At 38.5% G+C, this 22,118-nt stretch overlaps 2 protein-coding genes across 11 annotated transcripts in view; one reads left to right on the top strand and one right to left on the bottom strand.

Moving 5' to 3' along the window:
• The window catches only part of LOC111271022 (uncharacterized), a 57,310-nt gene extending 44,523 nt beyond the window's left edge, over window positions 1-12,787 (bottom strand). The window contains exons 1-6 of one of the 6 annotated variants that reach the window (XM_086972735.1): window positions 12,645-12,787; window positions 12,305-12,401; window positions 11,898-11,997; window positions 7,561-11,703; window positions 3,693-3,977; window positions 14-386 (exon numbers count right to left, since the gene is read on the bottom strand). In XM_086972735.1, the coding sequence (XP_086828861.1) occupies window positions 14-386; window positions 3,693-3,977; window positions 7,561-7,565 (663 nt within the window). In that variant the 5' untranslated portion in view covers window positions 7,566-11,703; window positions 11,898-11,997; window positions 12,305-12,401; window positions 12,645-12,787. Of the gene's footprint in view, window positions 1-13; window positions 387-3,692; window positions 3,978-5,187; window positions 5,491-6,926; window positions 12,402-12,644 lie in introns of those variants that run through there. The other 5 variants (XM_086972734.1, XM_086972736.1, XM_086972737.1 and 2 more) reach the window with 5 other exon arrangements.
• A 153-nt stretch (window positions 12,788-12,940) lies between these two features.
• On the top strand, window positions 12,941-21,358 carry RabX6 (RAS oncogene family member RabX6). 5 transcript variants are annotated; one of them, XR_002686607.2, is made up of 7 exons: window positions 13,018-13,157; window positions 15,422-15,680; window positions 15,992-16,141; window positions 16,419-16,628; window positions 17,773-17,958; window positions 18,824-19,059; window positions 19,557-21,358. XR_002686607.2 is itself a non-coding variant. In XM_022851546.2 (6 exons), exons 2-6 carry the CDS (start codon window positions 15,651-15,653, stop codon window positions 18,869-18,871), a joined length of 624 nt encoding a protein of 207 aa, XP_022707281.1. In that variant the 5' UTR covers window positions 12,941-13,071; window positions 15,422-15,650; the 3' UTR covers window positions 18,872-21,358. The 5 variants fall into 5 exon arrangements, 3 of the variants coding, with proteins under 3 accessions (XP_022707281.1, XP_022707280.1, XP_022707282.1); XR_002686606.2 differs by having other exon boundaries at window positions 19,549-21,358; XM_022851546.2 differs by having other exon boundaries at window positions 12,941-13,071; window positions 18,824-21,358.
• Window positions 21,359-22,118: the final 760 nt, after the last annotated feature.

Raw genomic sequence — 22,118 nt, 5'->3', positions numbered from 1 at the left:
TGAAGCAGCTAACCTGCGCTATTAGCGGGTGATCATCGTTGTTTACATTTCCGTGATCCCTCATCGATCCTCTGACCACCCACGCGAGCTCTGGGTATAGATCTTTTTGAATACTGAGCGAACTACCGAAATCTGTTTCGGAAATAGGACAGAGCTCTTCATCGCCACCATCGGTAGCTACTGCCTCAGCCAGTTGGCCTATACTTTCTCTGAAAGCTTCCTCAGCAGACGAATTCAACAAGGGGTCGGTCACAGCATTGGTAGATTGTTCTTGTTGTTGTTCTCTTTCCTCCATATTAAGTTGTTGGTAACTGTGACTGTTATTCGAGCCCGCATATGCAAGAGTAGATTGTTCGTGGTTTTCCGTTGGATTACACGTTGAATGACTGCAATAACAATTGTCCGAAACGGTATGTAATTAGGCTTATTGGTTTGTCAGAGAGATCGTGGAAAATTTTAGTGGTACTTATATTATTATTATTACAGCCGTAGTATGTTTAGATATTCAGGACAACACGTTTACACGAATCTGTAATTCAGAAAACCTGTGTATTGAAAAATACCTAAAATATAGATTTTTTTAAATAACAGCACAATGCTAATCCTGTCGCTACTGAACCGCTGTGAAACGGGACATCCAGGTCAGTTGTCATCCTCAGTCTGATTCTGACCTGGTGACCGGATTAGAACCCATGAGTAAAACAACCCCGTACGTCGGAGTCATTTACACGTCTCCTATTAAAGCCTTTTATTCATATCCTATGTGGACAACATCACCTTGTTTGAATGTATGTCGGTCTGTTCGTAATTGTTTATATATTTATGCGACACAAGGTGCAATATATTAGCTTAGCCCGATAGGAAATGCTTGTAAGTAACCAATGTCCAAGTCTAAAAACTTTACATGTTTATGCACACGTTTTGAATTCAGAATTTCTGCTGCAGTAGATATCCAATTGACCGGATTCAGCAAAATGACGCAATCCAAAATAGTGTTAAATTAATAGAAACTCACCGTCGTTACCACCGATCTCCTGCTCAATATATTCGAGTTGTAAAATAAGATGACAGAAATCATGTATGAAGCTGATCCGAATAGCAACAAATTCGTGGAATAAAGACAAACGGCAGGCTTAATAAGAAAAAATCTTAATGCAACAACCTCAACTATAACCGCGTAGAATTGCGGATTACATATCGAAGCAATAATCCAAAATCTACTGAATCCAAATAGTCATCATTAAACATTTTACTGCGAAGCAGGGAGCAACAAAAATCTTCATTTCGTTTTGAATTATAATTTGCAGAATTAAAATTGACATGGAAATCGTACCATATCCAGTTCCGTTCAGGTCAAAATTGAACTACATTATATGGTCATACGCACCAGATATCTAATACATGGTCGTAGATAACAAAAAGGGTAAGAAAACATTTTTTATAACTTCAGATTATTTCATCATATATATTTGTAATATTGCGCTGAAAAAGCGCCAATTTTCTCTGTACTGTATTCATTACACAGTGTTGAATTCATTCATTCAGTTCATTACACGATTCCTTGCCTACGTAAAGCCATCACCTTTTACTACTATTAGAGACAACCGGTCGCGATTAACAAGGCCAAGATTCATTTGTTTAATTACGCACTTCTTGCACTTAATGCCAATGGGCTTTATGAGTTAGCCGTATGCACTTGAAATGCATTCGACCTCGTTCACTCTTGCATTCACTCGCCGTTTCATGCTTCAATAGGGTAGCTGAGTAGCTAGTCCTTTTTTATTGCCGTGTGCTTTCAACACTCATACGGGTCAGATATCGCTACTGAGCTGGATTTATAGTAGAATTACATTTGCGTTTCCTTTTCTATGTTATTGTGAACGTATAGTATCGTTCAATATATCATTTCGGCGAAAAGTTCTATCCCTTTTTAATTTTAGCAGATAACTGCTACGGGGATTCATAGAACACTTTCGATTCCTGATAAGGGGAACATCCGTATCATCCGCACAGGTTCACGTGTATTGGGTGCGCCCGTATGATATGAAAGCAAAAGCCGTGACGAATTTTCGATGAAAGATTCTAAACGTTTTCCTTTTCTTGCATAGATCTATTTTACGCGCGAAGCAGATACAGTCCAGGAACTTGTAGCGCTCTCTGTCAAATACACTAGAGCCTGGCAGAGATATACACTTAACAAAAAGGGTAGCTTTTACATCACTTCATGGGCGCCAAAAAGGCATTCAAATAAGGTAGTATTTTTTTTTTATAAACGAGCATGTTATACTGCACAAGTTAAAATTAAACGAGTACGGTAGTGCTCTTGGCATCAGCGCAATAGTTTGGACAATAGCTTAGCTTCTTATTATAAAAATGCCAAAGTCTATAAAATTTATCCGCGCGAGGCAACAAAACATCCTTTTAAATAAAGGCGTATATTATGACTGAACTGAATATCTTAGCAGAGCGTATGCAAAGAAAATATCGTTCGACACTTGGTAGTCGTCTAGCCAGTGAATGAAAGGTCAGATATGGCGATTCTGAGGCTCAAAAATAACGAGATTTCCTCAATCTAAGGGACTAGTGACAGCACCGACGCATTGAAAAAACGATTTGTGACAATGCGGTTCGCCGATAATGTGAGGTAATAAATACTAAGTCGCTCACACAGGCTGACATTTAGATTTCGCATTTCACAATCGCTAGATGATACACAAATAGGCGAACGTTTATTCCAAGTGGACTCACAAGTTCGACATTGAAATACAAGTGGTTTTCTTAACAAAGAACGACTCTTTCGCTACAATTGCTCCAAGTACCCGTGTCACCTTGCATAATACTGTGTGCGGTTCACTAATAGGCCCCCACCGAGCTTTGAATTAGCTACGCATATCTCTATTTTTTAATTATTTTTTTTAATCTTTATTTACGATCATGAGGTTAAGGGACATTTGTTGGTATACATCTAAAAGTAGCATACAAACAGCTAGTCCAGAGGTCCCTAAATCCGTAGGTTCATCCCTTCACTCACTGCAACTACTGCTATTTCCTCCCACTTCCAGCGGCTATTACAATATTTGCCATAGTTGTTTACTAAATGTTTAGCCCTGCAATTTTTTTTAAGTACAGCGAAAATAAAACTTAATACTATTGAGATCTGTGTTGGTTTGAAGTGGAGCATGAGAGATATATATGACAATTCGTCATGGCAGTCTTCGCGACAGAACGACGTGCAATGGGCTGAATCTCATACTCGACAAACATGGAATATGTTTTGCCCTGGTGGAGTCTTCATGCAAAAGTATTACTCAAACTTCCATAAAAAAAAAAAAGGTACGGTGAGATAAGAACCACCAAAAAGGAAACGGAGAAAAAAATCGCCCTGACAGGTAAAAACGTTGCGGAATATGCAAATAGCGGCACCACTGTTGTTCTTTCACTTCAGAACGTTTCTCAGACTCATCGCAACGGTCATCAATGTTCAACTTAACTAAAAACATACTTCATTTTAACTAGCAGAATCTGTAAAGTTCGCAAGACTCTCCATACATCAAAGGACGAGGGTCCATCTATCTCCATGTGCCACTCATCCTTCTGTTTGATTGGAGCGATCGTAGAAACTGCAGCCGCCGTGGCATATTTGTTAGCGACAGCAGCAATTTTCTTAGCGGCAGCTAGAACACAACGCTTACCTTAACAGGCGGCTGGTGCTATCTTCGATGTCCATATTGCTATTGCTGCTCCTGTTACTGCTAGTCGCCCCGTTTCCCGCTATCGACGAAGCGCGCAACGACGGAACCACGATTGTGGCCTCCACTGTTATCGATGTCCGATCTACGCTATCATCATCGACTTCTGTGGCCTCCGTTCCTACTAGAAACTGGGAGTATCTAGCGGCATCCGCTTCCGTCTGCGACAGTGGCGCAGGTAGGGGTTGTGGCGGTGGTTCCGGAGCAAGCTCCGACCTATTCATCGTTCTGCGACACGCGAACAAGCAGAAGAACAAAAAGAAATTAAGCCACAGAGCACTTCTTCATTAGAAACCATCATGAGACGACTAGGTATTCCGTGGTTCATACTAAACCTAGATCTCCATATCTTTCTCTCACCATATATATATATATATATGCCTAATTTTTTTTCCTGTTCCTTAGTATCTTATAGAACAGAGTCTGAACGAGAGAAATGAGTGGGACAAAACAGCAGTTCAAGATGGCGGTCACCCCCAAGTGATATAGAATATTATCGCTCTTAGTTGTATTATTTAGATTGTGCCTATCGTTATTATTAATACATTATGAATGCACCGTTACCATGAATTGTGGGCCTATTAATGACTTTGCTGTTACATCGTATGTATTGGCTTTGGCAGCGTGGCTGCCGTCTTATCTGCAATCCTTATTCACTTATCTGGAATACGTTAATCTGCTAAGTTTCAACATTATCCGTCCTAACCGCATCAGAACAACGATGATTAGCATTGCAATACAAAATATTTGTAACTGTTGTTCAACCAGAGGTTTAGCCCGCGCAATATGAACGCGACGAATAGATACGATGAACTACGCAAGAACTTCGTGCTTCAAAGCACGAGGTAATGATGAAGTACAGCCCATTACAGGATCATACAAAAGGGTTTCAACCTTTTTCGATAGATGGGTGTTTTCACACTCCTTGGTTTGAAAGGAAATGTTTGTAAAATATATGACATTATTATTAAAAAAAGTCTTATTAGATTTTTTTTGTTGAAGGACCTCGTGTTTTCCTTATAGGCAATCTTACTGTCACCTGAATTGTTTATGAGTTTTACAGGCCAACACACCCATCCCATCGTATTTGCTAATGAACAATAGTGACGAAAAGTAAAACACGTAAAGTATATAGAGGCTCCCGCGTACGTGTACCTAGTCTTATCGAAATTTATGTATATGAAGAAAATCAACCATAAGCTTCAGAACATCTTTCCGTATACAACAAAATGGTCATATAGAAAAAGTAAAAAAAACAAGGCTATACGTGACGAATTAGTTTGTAGCCCCTAAAGAGTGCTGACTGTCCCTCCACCGTAAGCACATGGACAAGCATTCTCGCTGTTGATTGGAATGCATGACGTTATTGTCAGTATCGATTATACACAGTGTTACACTATTCCGTAACGGCTAACGGTAAGTTTTGTTCGGTGCTTACGGCTGAAAAACCTATTTTGACGTTAACGACGTCTCAGTTGTATCTGCTCAAACCAGTCACGAAAATCTGTGAAAAAAAAAAAAGCAAATATGAGCTGCGCGATGGCATACCCCCGTCGTAAGTACTACACGCACCATTAACAATATGTGCACAGAAAAACGATGAAATGCCGAGGGAACACACGTATTGTAGAAGTAACCTCATTAAAACGCTGGGTAAATTCCTGCACAACAACTCTGTATGAGGAATAAATAAATATCAGTAGCAAAACAACGCGACAGTACTTGCTAAGCTCATACCATAATTCGCACTAGTAAGTGCGTCGTTTCAGCTGAATAAAGCTTAAACGAGTTTTTATGCTGGATCTAAGCTTCTGTACCGTTCTATAAAGTTATGACAAATAAAGCCGTCAACAGAGATGGGTTGGTAAAAACTGATAACCGGTAAATTTAATAATAATAACACATGAGTATTTCAAATTTCCCAGCATTCACCTTCCGGTTTTTATAAGGACACCACCATATTCGAGTTACATTTTTCGGCGCCTGTACCTGTTATTCGTCACGTTGGTACTACCGCTATCACAGTGTTAGTTTTGTGATAGCACTATTTATGTTATCGTATATGTTATTAGCGACTTTACGCGCACACAGCCGCCGCGAGGAGTAACTCAACAGCGCGCCAGTTTTCAGTCGCTGAGTGAACGAGCGCTCGTCAACGAACGGTATGAACACGCCAAGTTAGTTACGCGGTTAGTAGCTCTGTTTAGCGTTCCACAGCTCATTCGGCATCCCAGCGTATCGCCTCACCGCCACCGTCGTTGAGCTATTGTGTGCCCTCCCCCCGCCGTAAAGCGTAGCGGAAACAAATAGCAAGCAGTTACTAGCGTAACAGTTATGACGCCAGCTACCGCTGATGTTGTTAATGCGTTAGCAACGGAGCTCTTCCCGTACGTGTGCATAACGATGGCCGGTGAACGATGAGTCTGCTACTGCTATGAGAGATAGAGCGAAGTGCGCAGAAGCTACGCATCTGACATCAAATACAACATTCAGCAATAGCTAACTACAGCCGCAATGAGGTCAAGCGAATTTTGTGTGTGCACAAACACAGCAAAAACACTCTCAATCATTGAGATCATTAGTCAGAAATGCCTTAAGCAAGCAGTAGGTAAATAGTAGTATAAGCCTATCTAACATACAGGAACAACTTTATTACTACTACTACTACTATATATATATATATATATATATATATATATATATATATATATATTAGTAGTAATATACATATATATATATAGTATTGGTTGCAATACTATATATATATGTATGATATACATGTATATATATCATATCAATTGTTCCGAATACAGTGGACGGCCAGAAGTTGTAGAGAGAACATGTAATTTTCTCTTTCATTCTGTCCCTCGTGAACTCAACCGCCGATAAATGTCGCCCTTCGCTGCTGATTCTACTGGGTAGAAACGCTGGAGAACGGAAGGGGAAGGGGATCACCCTTGAAACATCGGTTAGCGTCAACCATGTCACAAGTGTCTGTCCGTTTGCGTCTGTTTGTGACCTATCTCGCCGGCGTTGGATGTCTCTCGAGAATCTCAGCTCAATGGGCAGTTAATGGGAGAGTTTAAGGCACATCCCTAATGAGGAGTCAATCTACACAACTACGATGAGGACGGCGATCTAACACTTGAACTAACACTATACAGATTGAACACACACTATGTGAAACGCAGTGTGTACGTAGACGGCAGCGCAGGCAACCTTCCGTAACTCGCAATTCACTTTCAGTGACGACAATCGTTTGTGACTCAAGCACTATCCGGCTGACTGGCTAAATCAGCGCATCTTCTATTTGTGTATTGCAAAATAAGTTGACGATACGAACAAAAGCTGACATGGCAGTGATGGACACTTGCGGGTGGATGGACTGACGAATGCGGACAAAGTCACGCAAAGAGCAACGCATAAATGAATGGCTGCCAAAACTACGCCGTGTGACCAATAATAGGCTGACCAATGGAAGAAGCGTTGGCAGCACGGCCTAGTAGCGTTTTTACACCAGCAGCTCTAGTACAGACAACATCGCGATGGTAACCTGTATGATCTCACATTTGCTGTGGGGTTTGGCTATCTTCCATTAGTCAGCGTTTACTGGTCTCGAGTTCGTAACTCGATGGCATTATTTTACTTCTTTGATCTCAGGATGTCTGCTTATAAGAAAAACGATCTTGGTTTACGTTTATCTGATGTATACAGACACACATATCGGATAGAACCGCCACACGGGACCAGCAATAGTATCACGCAGCGTTAAAAACCATCAACGCAAATTAACGGAATGGCACTAACTCACTTCATCGAAAGACGTCAGGAAGAGAGACGCTCCTTTCTAGGCGACTTTGATCACAACGGCGATAACTGAACTTGCCGTTGATCGGGTTAGCTTTAGCACAAATCAACTCTGTATCGAATGGTGATATCATCTATGGAGACGACAATCGCATGGGCCCGTACTCGATACCCACACTGACTTAGTCACAGTCGTAGTAAAACTAGCACATTATGGCCCAGGCCAAACCGGGTCACACGTCGCCTACCTAGGAACCCATATTGTTGTCACTGTTTTACAGACTAGGCTGACTCAACAAATACGGCCCTAGCGATAACGATAAAATTATCGCTAATTTACCCTATCTTGATACCACCTTTCGTGTCGAGTAACCACTCAGTATTGCGCTTCTTGGCTAGCTGTCGCCATGTTGACACTGTTCGGATAGAGTGGTGATGTGGTTGATGATCTCTGTGTGCCAGTAGTCGAATAGCTCGCGAACTAGCAAGATGAAACGGGCGGTCCATGGACGCTGACAGAGTCGCTAATATACATTAGATATAGCAGTGCGCTTAGAATAAATGCGAATCGTAACTTTATTGTGTTGCTACGGCTCGTATTGCAGCAAAAGCACTACTAGGCATTCGGCATAGTTAATGCCATTTTTAGATCATTTGAGTAGGTATACAACCGAGGATATCTCGTTGTGGGGTGGCGAATTTTCAGTTCATCCCAGCTCGTGCTTAATTAAATATTGGCTAAGTCGAAAAAGCACTGACGGTTTTTCTAGCTAGATAGCTTTTAATTTACATATCTCAGGTGATACGAGTCGCACCGAATTGGGGTTGGTATTGTTTGAATATTGAGATTTACAGACAGTAGTAGATGTACTATAATTGTTAGAAGGTCTTTATTCAAACTTGAGATAGAACGCCTCGAAGAGAAGAAAATTCGCCTTATTTTACAATTTTATTGCGATAAAGGTTCACTGTTCAAGCCCATAAAAGAATTGTGCTGTTTTTGGTCAGAATGTGCTTTCGGAAAAAATAACCCAAAGATGGTTCTGTTGAGGAAATTTCGGTGCGAAAGGTGCTCATTATGGTGGCCAACCAATTACGAAAGAAGTTGATGAATTTATTACGAAAGATGAGCAGAACCAATACCTAAATAATCATGACATCACCAATGAAGTAAACAAAATGTTTAAAGCTGTTTGAAGCTGTGAACCATCAAGCAGCTTTAAACTACTTAAAGAAAGTCGTCTAGAGAAAAAAGCTTCATATTTGGGTACCACACGAATAAATATATAGGAATTTATTCGATCATATTTCTGCATGCGAGTCTTTGCTAAAATGCTACAATATCAAACCGTTTCTAAAAAAAATTAATCATTAGTGATGAGAAGTGAATTACATACGTAATTACATACGTAGACAGTAATGTGCATAGAAAAATCTGCTTTACAATATATCGCAAAGCCCGGATTGACATCAAATAAAATGATGCTATGTGTTTGGTGACGTTAGGAAACAGTCGTGCATTATAAACTGCTACCGCCGCTTGGAAAAGCAATTGATCTAGACTTCGACTTACAACAATAAACAAGATTACAACAAGTCATTGAAAAAAATCGAGCAAAACTACTAAAAAAAAAGACGTCGCCTTCCAAGACAGCAATACCAAATCGCATGTATATTTATCTATTGAGGAAAAATTGGAAGAGCTTAGAAAGGAAATATTAGTGCATCTGCTGTACAGCCCGGATTCTACACTATCAGACTATTATTTATTTCGGTCTCTGCAGAACTCCTTTAATGGTATCAGTGTAGTTTCAATAGAGGGATATAAAAATCAGTTCACAATTTTTTGCTAGGTAATCACAGAAGCTTTACTGTGATGGGAATATGGTGTTACCACATGATAGCACCATGTCAGATAATCATCGATAAAAATGGAGCATATTTGTTACGTAATATTGCTTTAAGGTTTAAAAAATAGTCTAGTCTGTGTTGATTTAAAAACCAGTACTATTAAAATAACGAGACAAGCAAGTTAACGACGTACAATAAGGGGACAGGGATAAAATATTAATTACCGCTTTTCATGGCATACTTTTTTCACTTCCATTAAAATTCCCGTGACAGAATCCCTTGAGCATATATATAATCAAAAGCTCAGAGTACAATACTGGCTTTTGACGTATTACATGTGATTTAAAGCCTCCTAACACCTCACTATCAAAACAGGTTAAACAAGCGCACACTGCCATCATACTGAATTCTCCTTAAGATAAAATACACTAATTATTAACGTCTTTATCTTCGTGTATGAGATGGTCAAATTAAGCCCCACACTAACCGTAAATACACCGAGTTGTTGTAGGTATCCTATTTTTATCAGAATAAATTGCAAAATATTTTAAAATTAATTTCTACTTGTTATGCTAATAATGAACACAGAACTCATGATGTTGGTTTATTTAGTCATAGGCCAAAATTATCAAATCCATTGTCAATCCGTTACGTACAGAGAAACTTAACGGTGATATAGATACTTTGACATTTTTATTCAATGCAAGAGACCTCACATCACATCACTACATCACAAGGAAGCAAATTCTGGTTGGGTATGTCTGAACTTAGTAGTTAAGTTCAGACATACAATAAGAGATAGCGATAAAAGTACTTATACATATACACACAAACCTTTCAGACAATACAAATTTTTATAAGAAGATGGCACACAAAAAGTGCCTTCACTTAATGAAAGCTTATTTATTACTTTTAATTAGCCGCAGAATTTTAATACCTGCCATTACCACAAGAACTATAAAAATAGCAGACAAAGTCAGTCTAAACTAGTACATAGAAAATAAATGAAGTTCAAAACCTACTCTTCATAAAAACGATATCAATTTTTTCTATTTTAGCCGAAGTGGTCTTTGGCCTTTTCGCACGGAAAGCCGTATTATTTACATACAAGCCTCCTAACAGATTTCTATCTGTAATTTATTTACACAACATATTCCATAATACTTTTTTTACTTATTCTTAAAAATTTTTTTACGGTATGGATTGCACTAGAATAAATATGATAATATTTCCAAAAATATATGTTAAGCATTTTTTGCCTATGTATATGTAACATGTATGCAGCTAACATGCAGATAATGGGTCTTTTAGCACGGACGTTTTTTATGATTGTAAAGTTTATCCATTTTCTGCAATAGATCTGTTTAGAGCATTTTTTGTTGGTGTGCGTTCAAGCCATGCCAACCCCGCGTCCACACGCAGTAGAAAAAGATATTTTTAGTGGATGTGTCTGGGTTCAGTACAAGATGTATGATATTATGACCATGCATTTACACTAGAAGGAAATAGTACAGAATTGTTTATTTTGTAATATACAGGATGAAAGGTATGGTTCCTGAGAGTTGTCAACTCGCATTGGTTATTTATATTACTATGTGATTGAGTTTGTTCCGTTATCCCACTTAAGCAAAATAAATCATGGAATACTCGCGGTTTACTGTCATGAATAATCAGTTAACTGGCACAAAGAATATAACAAACGTGACTCAATTAGAAAATTTAAATTAACGTAATTTATTTTTTCTTATTAACAAATATGTCAAGACAGAAAGACGTGTTCATCTTTAAAGGCGATATTGCCAGGGATATTTTCTAGAATGGGGCGTGTCAAGCGGACTTCTAGGAAGATCTAGATACTCTTTAAAAAATGTCTCGAAAACGATATTTTTAAAAAATATCGTTTTTGGGACAGAAGCAACTTAAGTCTCTTCGTCAAAAACCAAAAATTACTATAAGTAGTTTAAAACAAAAAAAGAGCAATTTTGTTTTAGGAATATAGGAATAAGAGATTGACATCTCAATAATTCAAATAAGCGGGTTTCCAACTATGTGGTACCGTGTGGTATAAATCTCACTAGGCACTCCCGTTTCAGCGGTTAGAACATCCCACACAACAGCAATAGGCTTGCTGAGCCTTGCTTGTTGTGTGATAACGACTTGTATTATACGCGTACTACAAATTTAGGGATTTTTCTTCTTTTCATCAATAATAGTTGACGAATGCTTTTCTGATTGGTAACTTCCTCACTTTGGAGCTTGATATGCTAAGAAGATGAATTTGTTTCGACAGTATTGTCTGCAAATGTGAACAGTTGTAAAACAAGAATGGAGAGTTTTTAAACATAAAAACAAATATTAAGTTTTAAAAGATAAATTTTTGTGCATTAGACAAAGCTAATAATTTTTTTAATCTGTCGAGTCTCTGGAAATGCATATATATATATATATAAATTTTACTCGTCTTGTGTATTAAGATTTGCGTAAATATACCTTCTTCCTTTGGCAACACGTAAGTCGTTTAAATCGACGCGTCTTCATTTCACTTATCTCTACGTTTACAGGTCAAGATGTACAACAATTTTGTGTGAACCTATTTGGTGTGAACGCACATCTTTCGTTAAGTCATATATACTCATAATCTAACCTAATTGTTTTCAATAGGCTCTTTTTTATGATACAATAGACCCCGTTTATAAATCTGCGCTGTCTTTTTCATCTCAATTCACAATCGTTCCTCAACAATACAACAACACACTGCAGGTGCACAAATTATGTTGGAACCCTTTTTTAAGATTCTCAGCTAGTATAGTCTTTACGTTTGCCTATTACAGTAAAAACAATAGCACAGTAGCTGGCTGTCTGATATATTATTTTAATAATCAGATGTAGTCACCGACATGTCCCTCAACTCATAGTCATGGAAAGCGCCAGGTGAAATGAGCCCCATTAGGTTGTTGCAGTAGTGTAACAGGTATAGGTGTTTGGCCAGGTTGTCTGAAATATAACAACAGGGTGTTCAAATTTTGAACAAATTGTGCGACAAAATACTACGAAAAAACAAAGAATCATACTGATTTTTTAACCGTGGCGGAGTACAGCGCTACCGGTACGAGAACAAAACCCTATTGATATGAAACCATGGGTCGTGCTTAAAAAAAGATTGGTGCGAAATGCTGTCATGGAACAGAAGAAACAATAGCTGTTTCTTACTAAACAAAAAGACGGACTTCAAAATACCTTGGAGCGAATAAATTGAGTTTCGCCTGTGCCCAGGTTTGCCGCTCCTTCGAACCTCATAGACGCAGTAGCGTTGGATTCCACAATCGAGGCAGACGATGTTTTGATGGTGATGTTTGTGTTGTTGTCTTGATGGAAAGACAACAGCTTTCTAGTTCTCTGTGCGTGTTTCTAAGGGTCCACTTGATCGGTTAGATAGCTGCGTTTATGTCTCTGGATTACCGTCCCTGCTGGATGCAGTCGCTTCTTTGTCAGGAGTAATGATGTCTTAACTGTGTCGTATGTAGATGGTGGTCTGTTCTTTTTCGTGTGCGTGACTGACCTTCGGCTTTCTTGTCATCTGGCGTTCGGAAGAGCGGCAGGGGAAGCCTGTAGGAAACTCGTTGAACTATTTCTGGCAAAGCTACAGAAGAAGGAGCGCGACAAGGTAGCACCAGATCGGCAAATGCCAATGTGGGATGAAAGCAAACTGCGTCGGTTTCCGGGGTTTTGCGAGTGCCAGCTACAAATTTAGTAAGAGTCGGAACACTTCAGTGAGACTGAAAAATACGCCTAGAAGCTAATAATTGCTAATTTGCACCCGCAGATTCCGCTGCATTTGGGGAATCCAAGTTGGGTTGCATTAGCGATCTCCAATCCAAAACAGATAGCAGCAACGTTTGAGAACCAATGTCAGACGCGGCTTTTATTAGTTTGTGTATTCGCGTGGCGTTAACTTTGTTGTTGGCAAGTGAAGGCGAAGTCTGAAGCAGCTCTGCAAAATGTTCGTTTACGAATGGGGAAATTGATAGGTTTTTACTAAAATCACACAAAATTCCGCTTCTTCCTTCAAATATCCAGTACTTCAATAGTTACTTCGCTCGAGTCGTTATGCATACTAATACTATCGTGGCGTTGTGCAGTAATACTATACCTTCAGCGGGAGGAAAAGCTTCACCTTCCTAGATAGCCAAATAGATCGTCCCTCTAACTATTAAAAAGATTTTTTACACTTCTCTTCGCTCAGGTGTTTAAAGTGATTATCAGGCTGTTATGTTCGCATACAAGCGGACATCATGGATTTGAAGGGAGAACTAACAGTTTATTCCCGCTTATGATCACCCGTCACCGTCATGCGCAGATGTTATTGCTGTTGCTAAAAATTAGTGAAAAAGCCACATTCTGCGTTAAGCTGACGTTGTACGTCGTGAGCAGCTGTACGAGATAACTTTGTCTGCCTTCAGTTCTATCGATCGATAAGAACGAGTAGGTTTAACAGAAGTGTTAATTGGTTCGTTTGGTCAAAATTAATGTGCGGACATAAAATAAGAGAAGAAAGCTGAGGCAAGATATTTAGTCTGGATATGTAGATGAGCCAGTGGAATTTGTTAAAATTGAATTAAAGACACTAGAGGTGATTAGGTACATGCTTCTTTCAGTTTACAATTATTTGATGCTTCTGGTACCTTTTTGACTGTCTTATCGGTGTTCGGCTGCTTCCTCGCAAACACCATCGACATTAAAGGCCAACGGTTTATAGCAATATAACACCCAATCTGGAAAGAGTTTCTTGTGACAGTACCCGAAGCCGGCGGTTTTCATGATAACTGCGGGTTATCGGTTGATTGTATGATTATATAAACTTACCATTTCGTCGGCCGAAGCCTTTGTGGGATAAACTTTACAACCACGGGTGCACCTACTATGATACTTATTGAGCTTTTTTAAATAATATTTGATAAGAAATATTTGATTTTTACTGAGATTTTTTTCGAAGATTCGAATCATATACAGACACAGTTTAGAGAGAACTTTGCAAGCGCATTTCTTGTAAAGTATCTTTATTGGGCCTTGTGAACTTGCTGTTTTCACGATAGTTCAGTGGTTGACGGCATACAGACATCCTTGTTCTACATTTAAGTAGTGACGGCTAACGTCGTCAAGTGATCCATGACTTCATAATGAAACTTTTACATGAACTCAGAACAGGGTTATGCCTTCATTTCCGTTTACGGACGAAATGGCCAGTAGATCATATGTCATATATTACGGCTGTAGTTCGATATAACTGTAATTTTATGAGATAATTCTGTGAGAAAAGTAGCAGACTCACGCACGTTTTGCCTTTATTTGCCATATGTAATTTGCCACTAATGGTGTTCAACAGTTACTTTATTATTGCCAGAAACTTCCAACCCGAGGTAAGTCACACCAATTTGCCCAGCCAGCAATGCCCAGGCATACGTGTCCATCGCAGTGTTAATCCCCCTCATGACTCAGCGCTAGGGTGACATTTTGCAAAAGCGCTTTGATGGCTGTCGTATAACCTTCATCACGTAATCACAGTACACAATGCATATTATTAAGGAAACGTACCCGGACGCGTATACCTAAAATATACCCATGTGAAAATACATCGATAATTTGTGGTTATTTTTTTAGGCTGTCTAACCATGAGCGGGACCAAGGTGTTGCATAGTTGATATCCTGTCTTCAGGGAAGCACTTTCGGTCCGCGCTGGTGTTGTTGCTTATGGCCCTGACGTGTAAACTGGTGGCATGCAATTTAGTACGTTGCAGGATAATTCGGGGCAAAAATGCAAATCATTTATTGCTGCGGATGGTAATGTGGTATTCTTCGTGGTTAATTTCATCTTCGAGCAATTTGAATTTAGTTCGACTATTTTTTCGTCGAACCAATTTCGGACATTCCGTCGCTGTTAAAAAATCAGCATTTTAGCTTAGCCAACAAAACAGCAAAGAATGTTATAGTATATTCCGTTTCTCTGCTGGTTTCAGATTGCTGCCACTCTGTGTCCGTCGGATAGCTTTAGGTGTATATAAAAAACTTATACTACTTATAACAGTAATAATAAAACTACCAGGTGGTACATCCACATCATCTATGCTCGATAAAGAGAGAAAAAATAATTCCCATCCGCACATGCTTACCATAGACAAATCAATTTTTGCAAATCAACAGTTATTATACACGTTGTGAGATTAACAATTAAGGAACCAAGTTAACATGGCTAGTACGCGGATCCCCGAGCAGAAAGTAAGTATATGTTTTTCTTACGTATATGAAATTAGTTCACTACTTTCCTGGTCAAAAATCGTTTCATGCCTATTTATCGATTTCATTTGCATAGTATCGCAATTTTTCCATATCTGTTAAAAAAAATATTCACATGACATCAGTTCATTCTTTGTTTCTTTCTATACAAATGAGTTGAGTTACGCTCATATAAAACATAGAAGATATCCAACTGTGAGTTTACTTTTCGGTTGAGAAGCCGACCGACACGCATTGTTTGATTACCTCGTCATTGTATTTCGACAGCCATGTTCCGTTTATGCCTTCCCCAGGTGATTCTTTGCGGCGAATACGGTGTGGGGAAATCCTCGCTGTTCAGGAGATTCGCACAGAACTCGTTTGTTGCGTCCTCGGACCGCGCCTCTACCCTTGGTCTAGACCATTTTGACAAAGTTTACAAGGTCACTGGAAGGGAGATTAAGGTGAAACAGCACAATTCCATTTTGGTTTTTTATAGACTATTACATTCCTGCCAGGCCCTGCTAGGTCGCACCTCCATTATACAAATGGCGTGGGTAAAGAAAACTATTTTTTTTTTCGTTAGCAACACTAGTGGTACATTATTAGTACTTGAATAAGGTCCTGGACGGCTGTGAACATCACGACTGAGAGGTTATAAGTCCAGCTCTCAATGATTATAGCACCTTCACCTGGCTTCATCTGTAATAATATTACATTGTTGTAATGTATTGATTACAGTTACAACTGTGGGACACTGGCGGCATGGAGCGAGTGGCTTCGATCACATCGTCATATTATAAATTCGCTGAAGCAGCCATCCTTGTATTCTCTTTCGATTCTCCAGACTCCTTTAATATTCTTTCTCAACATTTGTTAGATATCGTTAGCTACGCGGAAAATGCCAAGATTTTCCTCTGTGGCAACAAGACTGATATCAGCCATAGTCAGGTACATACTTCTACACATATAGCGTGTCGCAAAAATGTATATACGGTTTGACTTTAGTTTTCGATTTACATGTAAATAACATAATATTATGAAATATATAGGTTCTTCTATCGCAAATGTTTGAAACCATTACCGTTACAGTCAATATATTGCTGGAAATGACGGGTTATCGGTTCACAAACTTCAACAAACATTTAATTTGGTGTTGTGGCGCAGTCTTGCTCAATGGCGTCTTTTGAAGCTTCAAGTATCATCAGTTTTCTGGCGTAGACTTTATCTTTGAAACATCCATACAGGAAAAGTCCGTTGGTACAGAGTCCAAAAAGCAGACAATTTTCTGAGACATCTTCGTCCAACCCATCTGTTTGTAGTCTTTATCAACTCATTACGTATATATGCTCTTACATCACGATAATAACGTGCAGGCGCTCCGTCCTGTTGGAAATTAAATTCGCCGTCTTCGAAGTCCGTAAGATAGATTATTACAGTTAGCAGTTCTTGTTTTGTCAAAAAAAAAAAGGGCCAAAGAGTCCATTCATTGAAACGCCGTATCACACTGTAACTCTTGATTAATTTACATGACGTTCCCGTGAATTTAGAGTTGCCCACTAAATGCAATTATGTTGATTAATTGTGCCATTTACTTTAAATGTGCCTTCATCACTCCAAACAAATTTTACAGTTCACAGTTTTCCGGATATCATTCACAAAAGTAAATTGTTCAGTCCGGATCATCTTCACTGATAGCATGTATCATTACTGAAATGTAATTTCTTATTTAATGACGTTTTAAAACGCAATGAGTATTTCATTTGCTGATGCCAAGCTTATGACTTATATATATATATATATATATATATATATATATAGATTTTTAGAGTTTCTTGTTATAACTTTTAGTGCTCTTTTTTTCTGGTAAAGCTTGTTGATGCTCTTTATATTTTTTTTATCTTTTAGTTTTAAAGATAACCAGCTGTGTTAGTTAAGGCGGAACTACTTCTGTTGCTTAGGTTTATATGCGTGCTGTTTCGTAATGTTGAAGTCAGTGAATTAAGAACATGCCGTGTGGATATTCTATATTAAATAGAGAGTACCCAGGAAGCTGGCTGCAATGTTATTCTATTAGATTCTGTTAAATTTTCAGCTGGTAACAGACGCAGACATTGAGGCATTCTGCGAACAATGCCGCAATATGGTTTCTGGAGTGTACCGGACTTCGTGTAAAACGGGCCAAGGTGTGGAAGAAATGTTTGAGGATATCGCGAAGCATCTAGTACACGGTGTTCGAGTTAGGGACCTCGACGAAGCTCTATATAGAGACGCGTTTAAGGTAAGAGAGCATTAATCCTAAAAAAATTGCCTATAGGTTAATTGTAAACAACAAATATCTGTTAGAAGAACGAGCACTATAGGCCTTATCTCTGAGACTATTGCATATAGGGTACCGTTTCCAGCAAAGTCGGTGTTAGTTGTTTGTTTCATCAAAACGGCAAAAGCATTTTTTTAGCTATCTATCGGAATCTATTTCCGCCTCTTTAACACACAGGTACGTACACACGTCGCGTATAAATAAGCAAAGAATTAAATCAGGCCATGCAAACATTGAATTAAGTGGTAGAGGGCACACATTTTTGCGTAGAATTAAACAAATTAGTAATATGCATATAAGACAGTGAACTCTCCACAGTTCTGACGCTCTATCTTAAGATAGTTCACGATTGTATACTGCACCAGCGCTCATTCCTTTAAGCTATGAAACCACATTTATTTTCTAAACTTTAGCGAGTTACGTTCAATCTTAGCGGAAACTATATCTCGAGGCGTGGCATATATATACTGATATAGAAATATAAACATAAAACAAGCGTGCAAGCAAACAGTTGTGTGGGATCGCATGAAGAAAGAGCACCATTTTTTCCCGTGTTCCTAAAAGCGTGGGACCCACTCAAATTCATGTTAATTTTCAAGAACATACGCCGAGGTCGGCAACGATAGCAGTGACGCACATACGATAATCAAACTCCTATCTGAAAACAAACAGATATAACGAACAAATTGTACTCGCCCCACGAGTCTGTAGTTTCTAATAATAGTAGTCCCATTTAGAGCACGCACCACTGTCACACTCTTGCACCTTTCAGAGGGTTGTGGGCCTGTTGTATTATTTAAACTCGAAATAGAGCAATTTGTTTCAGGTAACGCGTGATGCAAATGCGGCTGAAGACGACGTATGCATGTGCTGATGCTCCAACCCAAGACTTGCTATATCGTAAAATAATATGCAGTTTGTAGACGTCCAAAATACAGGCAGTCGAGTGGCTTCGAAAAGACATTATTTTGTAAGTGGAGCTATAAGTTGACGTGATCGTCGCGCTCGTGTCAAGTGGGGAATCAAGCGGAGCTTCGAGACGGAGCTATGAATGGGTGAAATGTGTGTATAATAATGTGAACGGTACTTGATCAAAACTTGGGTGATAAGAAAAAGAATTTATGTTGCCATTGTGAGTCGCTGGTTTAAGTTTCCGTCTAATTTCTAAAATTGGCCAGATTTGATAGAGACCGCTGTCCTAGCATGATGAACGATTTAGAGGCAATGGAAAATTAGAGTTCGATAGGGTATTTTTAATGTCGCAGTAGTGATTCCCTAAGTGCCCGGTATCTTGGCTTTACGAAGCCTATAACGTTCGAGCTCAATGTAGACTTGACAAGTTAGTGACAGTGTTTCGAACAGCGGCAAATCGATCGGATGACATTTTATTACTACTTTTTGTTGATTCCTTCAATTTTTTACCGGCATTTTTTTCGTCATAAAGATGTGCTCGGTTGATCTTTATAGCGAAGGCTTTAGAAAAGTCGACCAACATATATATACCAGAAGTTGTTGCTTAGCGTGAATATATTTTTAATATGTTCTTATAAGGATTTCAGAAGGAGCAGCTGCTGCTATCATATCGAGAGGCCCATACAAGTTATTGTGGGTGAAAAAAATACTAGTAAATATGGGGCAAAAAGATAAGTCTATGTAAAAAATATTTTGCCAGTAGGAAAAACGAACAAAATTTGAACCTCTATCGTTTGCCGAGATACCCTCTTCGGAGCGTTAAGTACGCGAAGCCAACGGATAAAGGTTTTAATTTATCATGTTTTCGTTGCGTTACCAATGTGTATATATTATAGTAATTTATATTTGGCAATTTGTTCTTTGTTAAGTTTTTGTTCATTAGTTCGCTGCCCACCTTTTGTACAACATTGTTTTCTAGCGGAGACAGTGTTGTGGCAAAGTGATGCCTTGATTAAAACATGTAGGATGCGTGTCAAAATTTAAAGGAAAATGAAACTACTTTCGAGACTATTGAAAACAATGGGGTTGGACTGTTAGGTTCGAATGTGATAAATATATATTTTAATCAATGTGGAAAGAAGACTGTCGCTTTTTGTTACGCGACCACGACGTTATAGAGATTTGTGGGATTTAAATTGGACACATCACTTTATCGAATAACGTTAGAGAAGCTGATATATATCGCGCCGTGCATACAAGACCTTTAACAATTCTGTTTCTGTAGAAGCGATTTTGGAAGAACTCAATCATAGAAAGGTTCGAGATCTAACGTGTCATCAATACCGTATTCCTATAAATGCGCGCATTAGCACATTAAGAGATTTTTTGTTTCGAGACTAGGCCACGTAAAGCTTGAGGATGGCCAATAAAGTCCTAAATCTAAGCCAAACTGTATCTGACGATAGGTTGTACGGCCGGTGTGAATGTGTGTATTGTACATTTGCCATTTGGACAAGATTAATGGGAAAAGGAGGGCGAAGATTTGCTTGGCATACCAACTGGTTGAAAAATATTTTAGCACCAATTGAACTGTTGGTCGGCCGTAGCACCTGTGATTTCTTGATTACAGCATAGAGAACGAAGTAATAATAATAGTACTATTCACATAAACATTTTGTACTGAGATATAGAAGAACGGTGAAGACACAAAATAAAACAATCTATACATTATATTATTATGAACTTCGCTGTTGCAAAAGAAAGCGTTTGAATATGGCCGTAGAGGAAGCGCCTCAGATGTACGAGCCGAATGTAGCTTGTCTGGAAAAAGGAAAGGAATATATATGTACCATATGCCCAGGATGTGCGCTTTACTGTGACGATCAGACGGTATCGACGTAACGTTGTAAAGCATTTGCTTTTCTCAATGCGCACAGCCGAATGTGATTGTAGCATTGGCGCTAAGGAGCGTTTCGTTCTAGCAAAAAACAAAACGTTGAGTGTGGGTGTCTTTTGTTTGGAAGGTACAATAGTTGTTTATCCGATCGACAGTGAGTGAGCTGAAATTACAGAGGAGTGCTTTTGGATCGCTGGGGTTTAAGTCAGAACACTTTTCCGATGATTTGTGCGTGTGTGTGTGCGAGTGAAGTCGTGTTAAGAAATCTATTATTAATAATTCTCATTTGTTAATGACCATTTAACCTTCCACCAACCGCTAGTAATATATTTCTATAACTAAAGAAAAGTGTTTACCGAGGATATATCATAAAGGTGGAATGAGTTAAAACAGGTCTGATCGTTTTAAACTCAAAGCGATCCAAAACCTCCAGCAGTTCGCGCTCAATAATAATATTAGCTATAACAGCATAAGTAACTCCTCTAATTTTGAGAAGTACTTATTTATGAAAGGTACGAAAATAAAATCGTCAAATGTGTACGCGAAACATAATTCTGCGTATTCAATATTTTCATATATGTAAATATGGCAAAATAGGCATGTTAGATATTTCTAGAAAGTGTTACAAGACCCGAAGTCAGCCTTGGAAGAAGTGATAGAGCTCAATGTATAACAAAGAAATGATTTAGCTGAAGCTACTTCGGAAAATATTTAATAATGTAAGACTCAGCTTTGGTTAAAATGAGGAGGATATACGCGTCCAGGCGAAAATCTACGTGCTTCTTTTATATCTACCACGAATCAGTTGAATAAAATATCTAGTCGTAATAAACCAAGTGATAATAAATTTTTATTCGCCATGTTTACTTTTTGAGCATTAAATGAAATTTCTAAATGTTTATCAAGCAACTCCATCACTGAAGTTTATATATTTTCATTGTTGCATTTACTTAAATTCTAATTTCTAAATCAAAATTGAATTTAATGCTTCAGTTGAACTTAACAATTTTTCTCGAACTGAAACCGATCTGATTTTAGTAATACTAATGAACAATCAATTTTCAATAATAGGAAAATCTTATTGTCAACTGAACAAATAATACTTAATATGTCAAGTATTCAACAATATCTTACATACAGTATGCAGTTCGACGTATATATATTCTTAATTAGCAACGCTATTATATTGTTGGATTGAAGACTGCGTCGAAATAGACTCTAAGCAGACGATTATATGGACAGTTGTATATCCCGCATATATATATGAAAGATACAACTTCAGTCTTTTAAAAGCTGTCCAGGGTGTTTTTCA

Source organism: Varroa jacobsoni, unplaced genomic scaffold (assembly GCF_002532875.2).
Source record: "Varroa jacobsoni isolate VJ856 unplaced genomic scaffold, vjacob_1.0 contig00286, whole genome shotgun sequence".
NCBI lineage: Eukaryota > Metazoa > Arthropoda > Arachnida > Mesostigmata > Varroidae > Varroa > Varroa jacobsoni.
This window is presented reverse-complemented; position numbering and strand designations above follow the sequence as displayed.

Coding starts and splice junctions, on each gene's coding strand:
- RabX6 (XM_022851546.2), top strand. CDS start 15,651: ATGGCTAGTACGCGGATCCCCGAGCAGAAA. Junction 16,629..17,772: donor CTGATATCAGCCATAGTCAG/GTACATACTTCT, acceptor TTAAATTTTCAG/CTGGTAACAGACGCAGACAT. Junction 17,959..18,823: donor TATATAGAGACGCGTTTAAG/GTAAGAGAGCAT, acceptor AATTTGTTTCAG/GTAACGCGTGATGCAAATGC.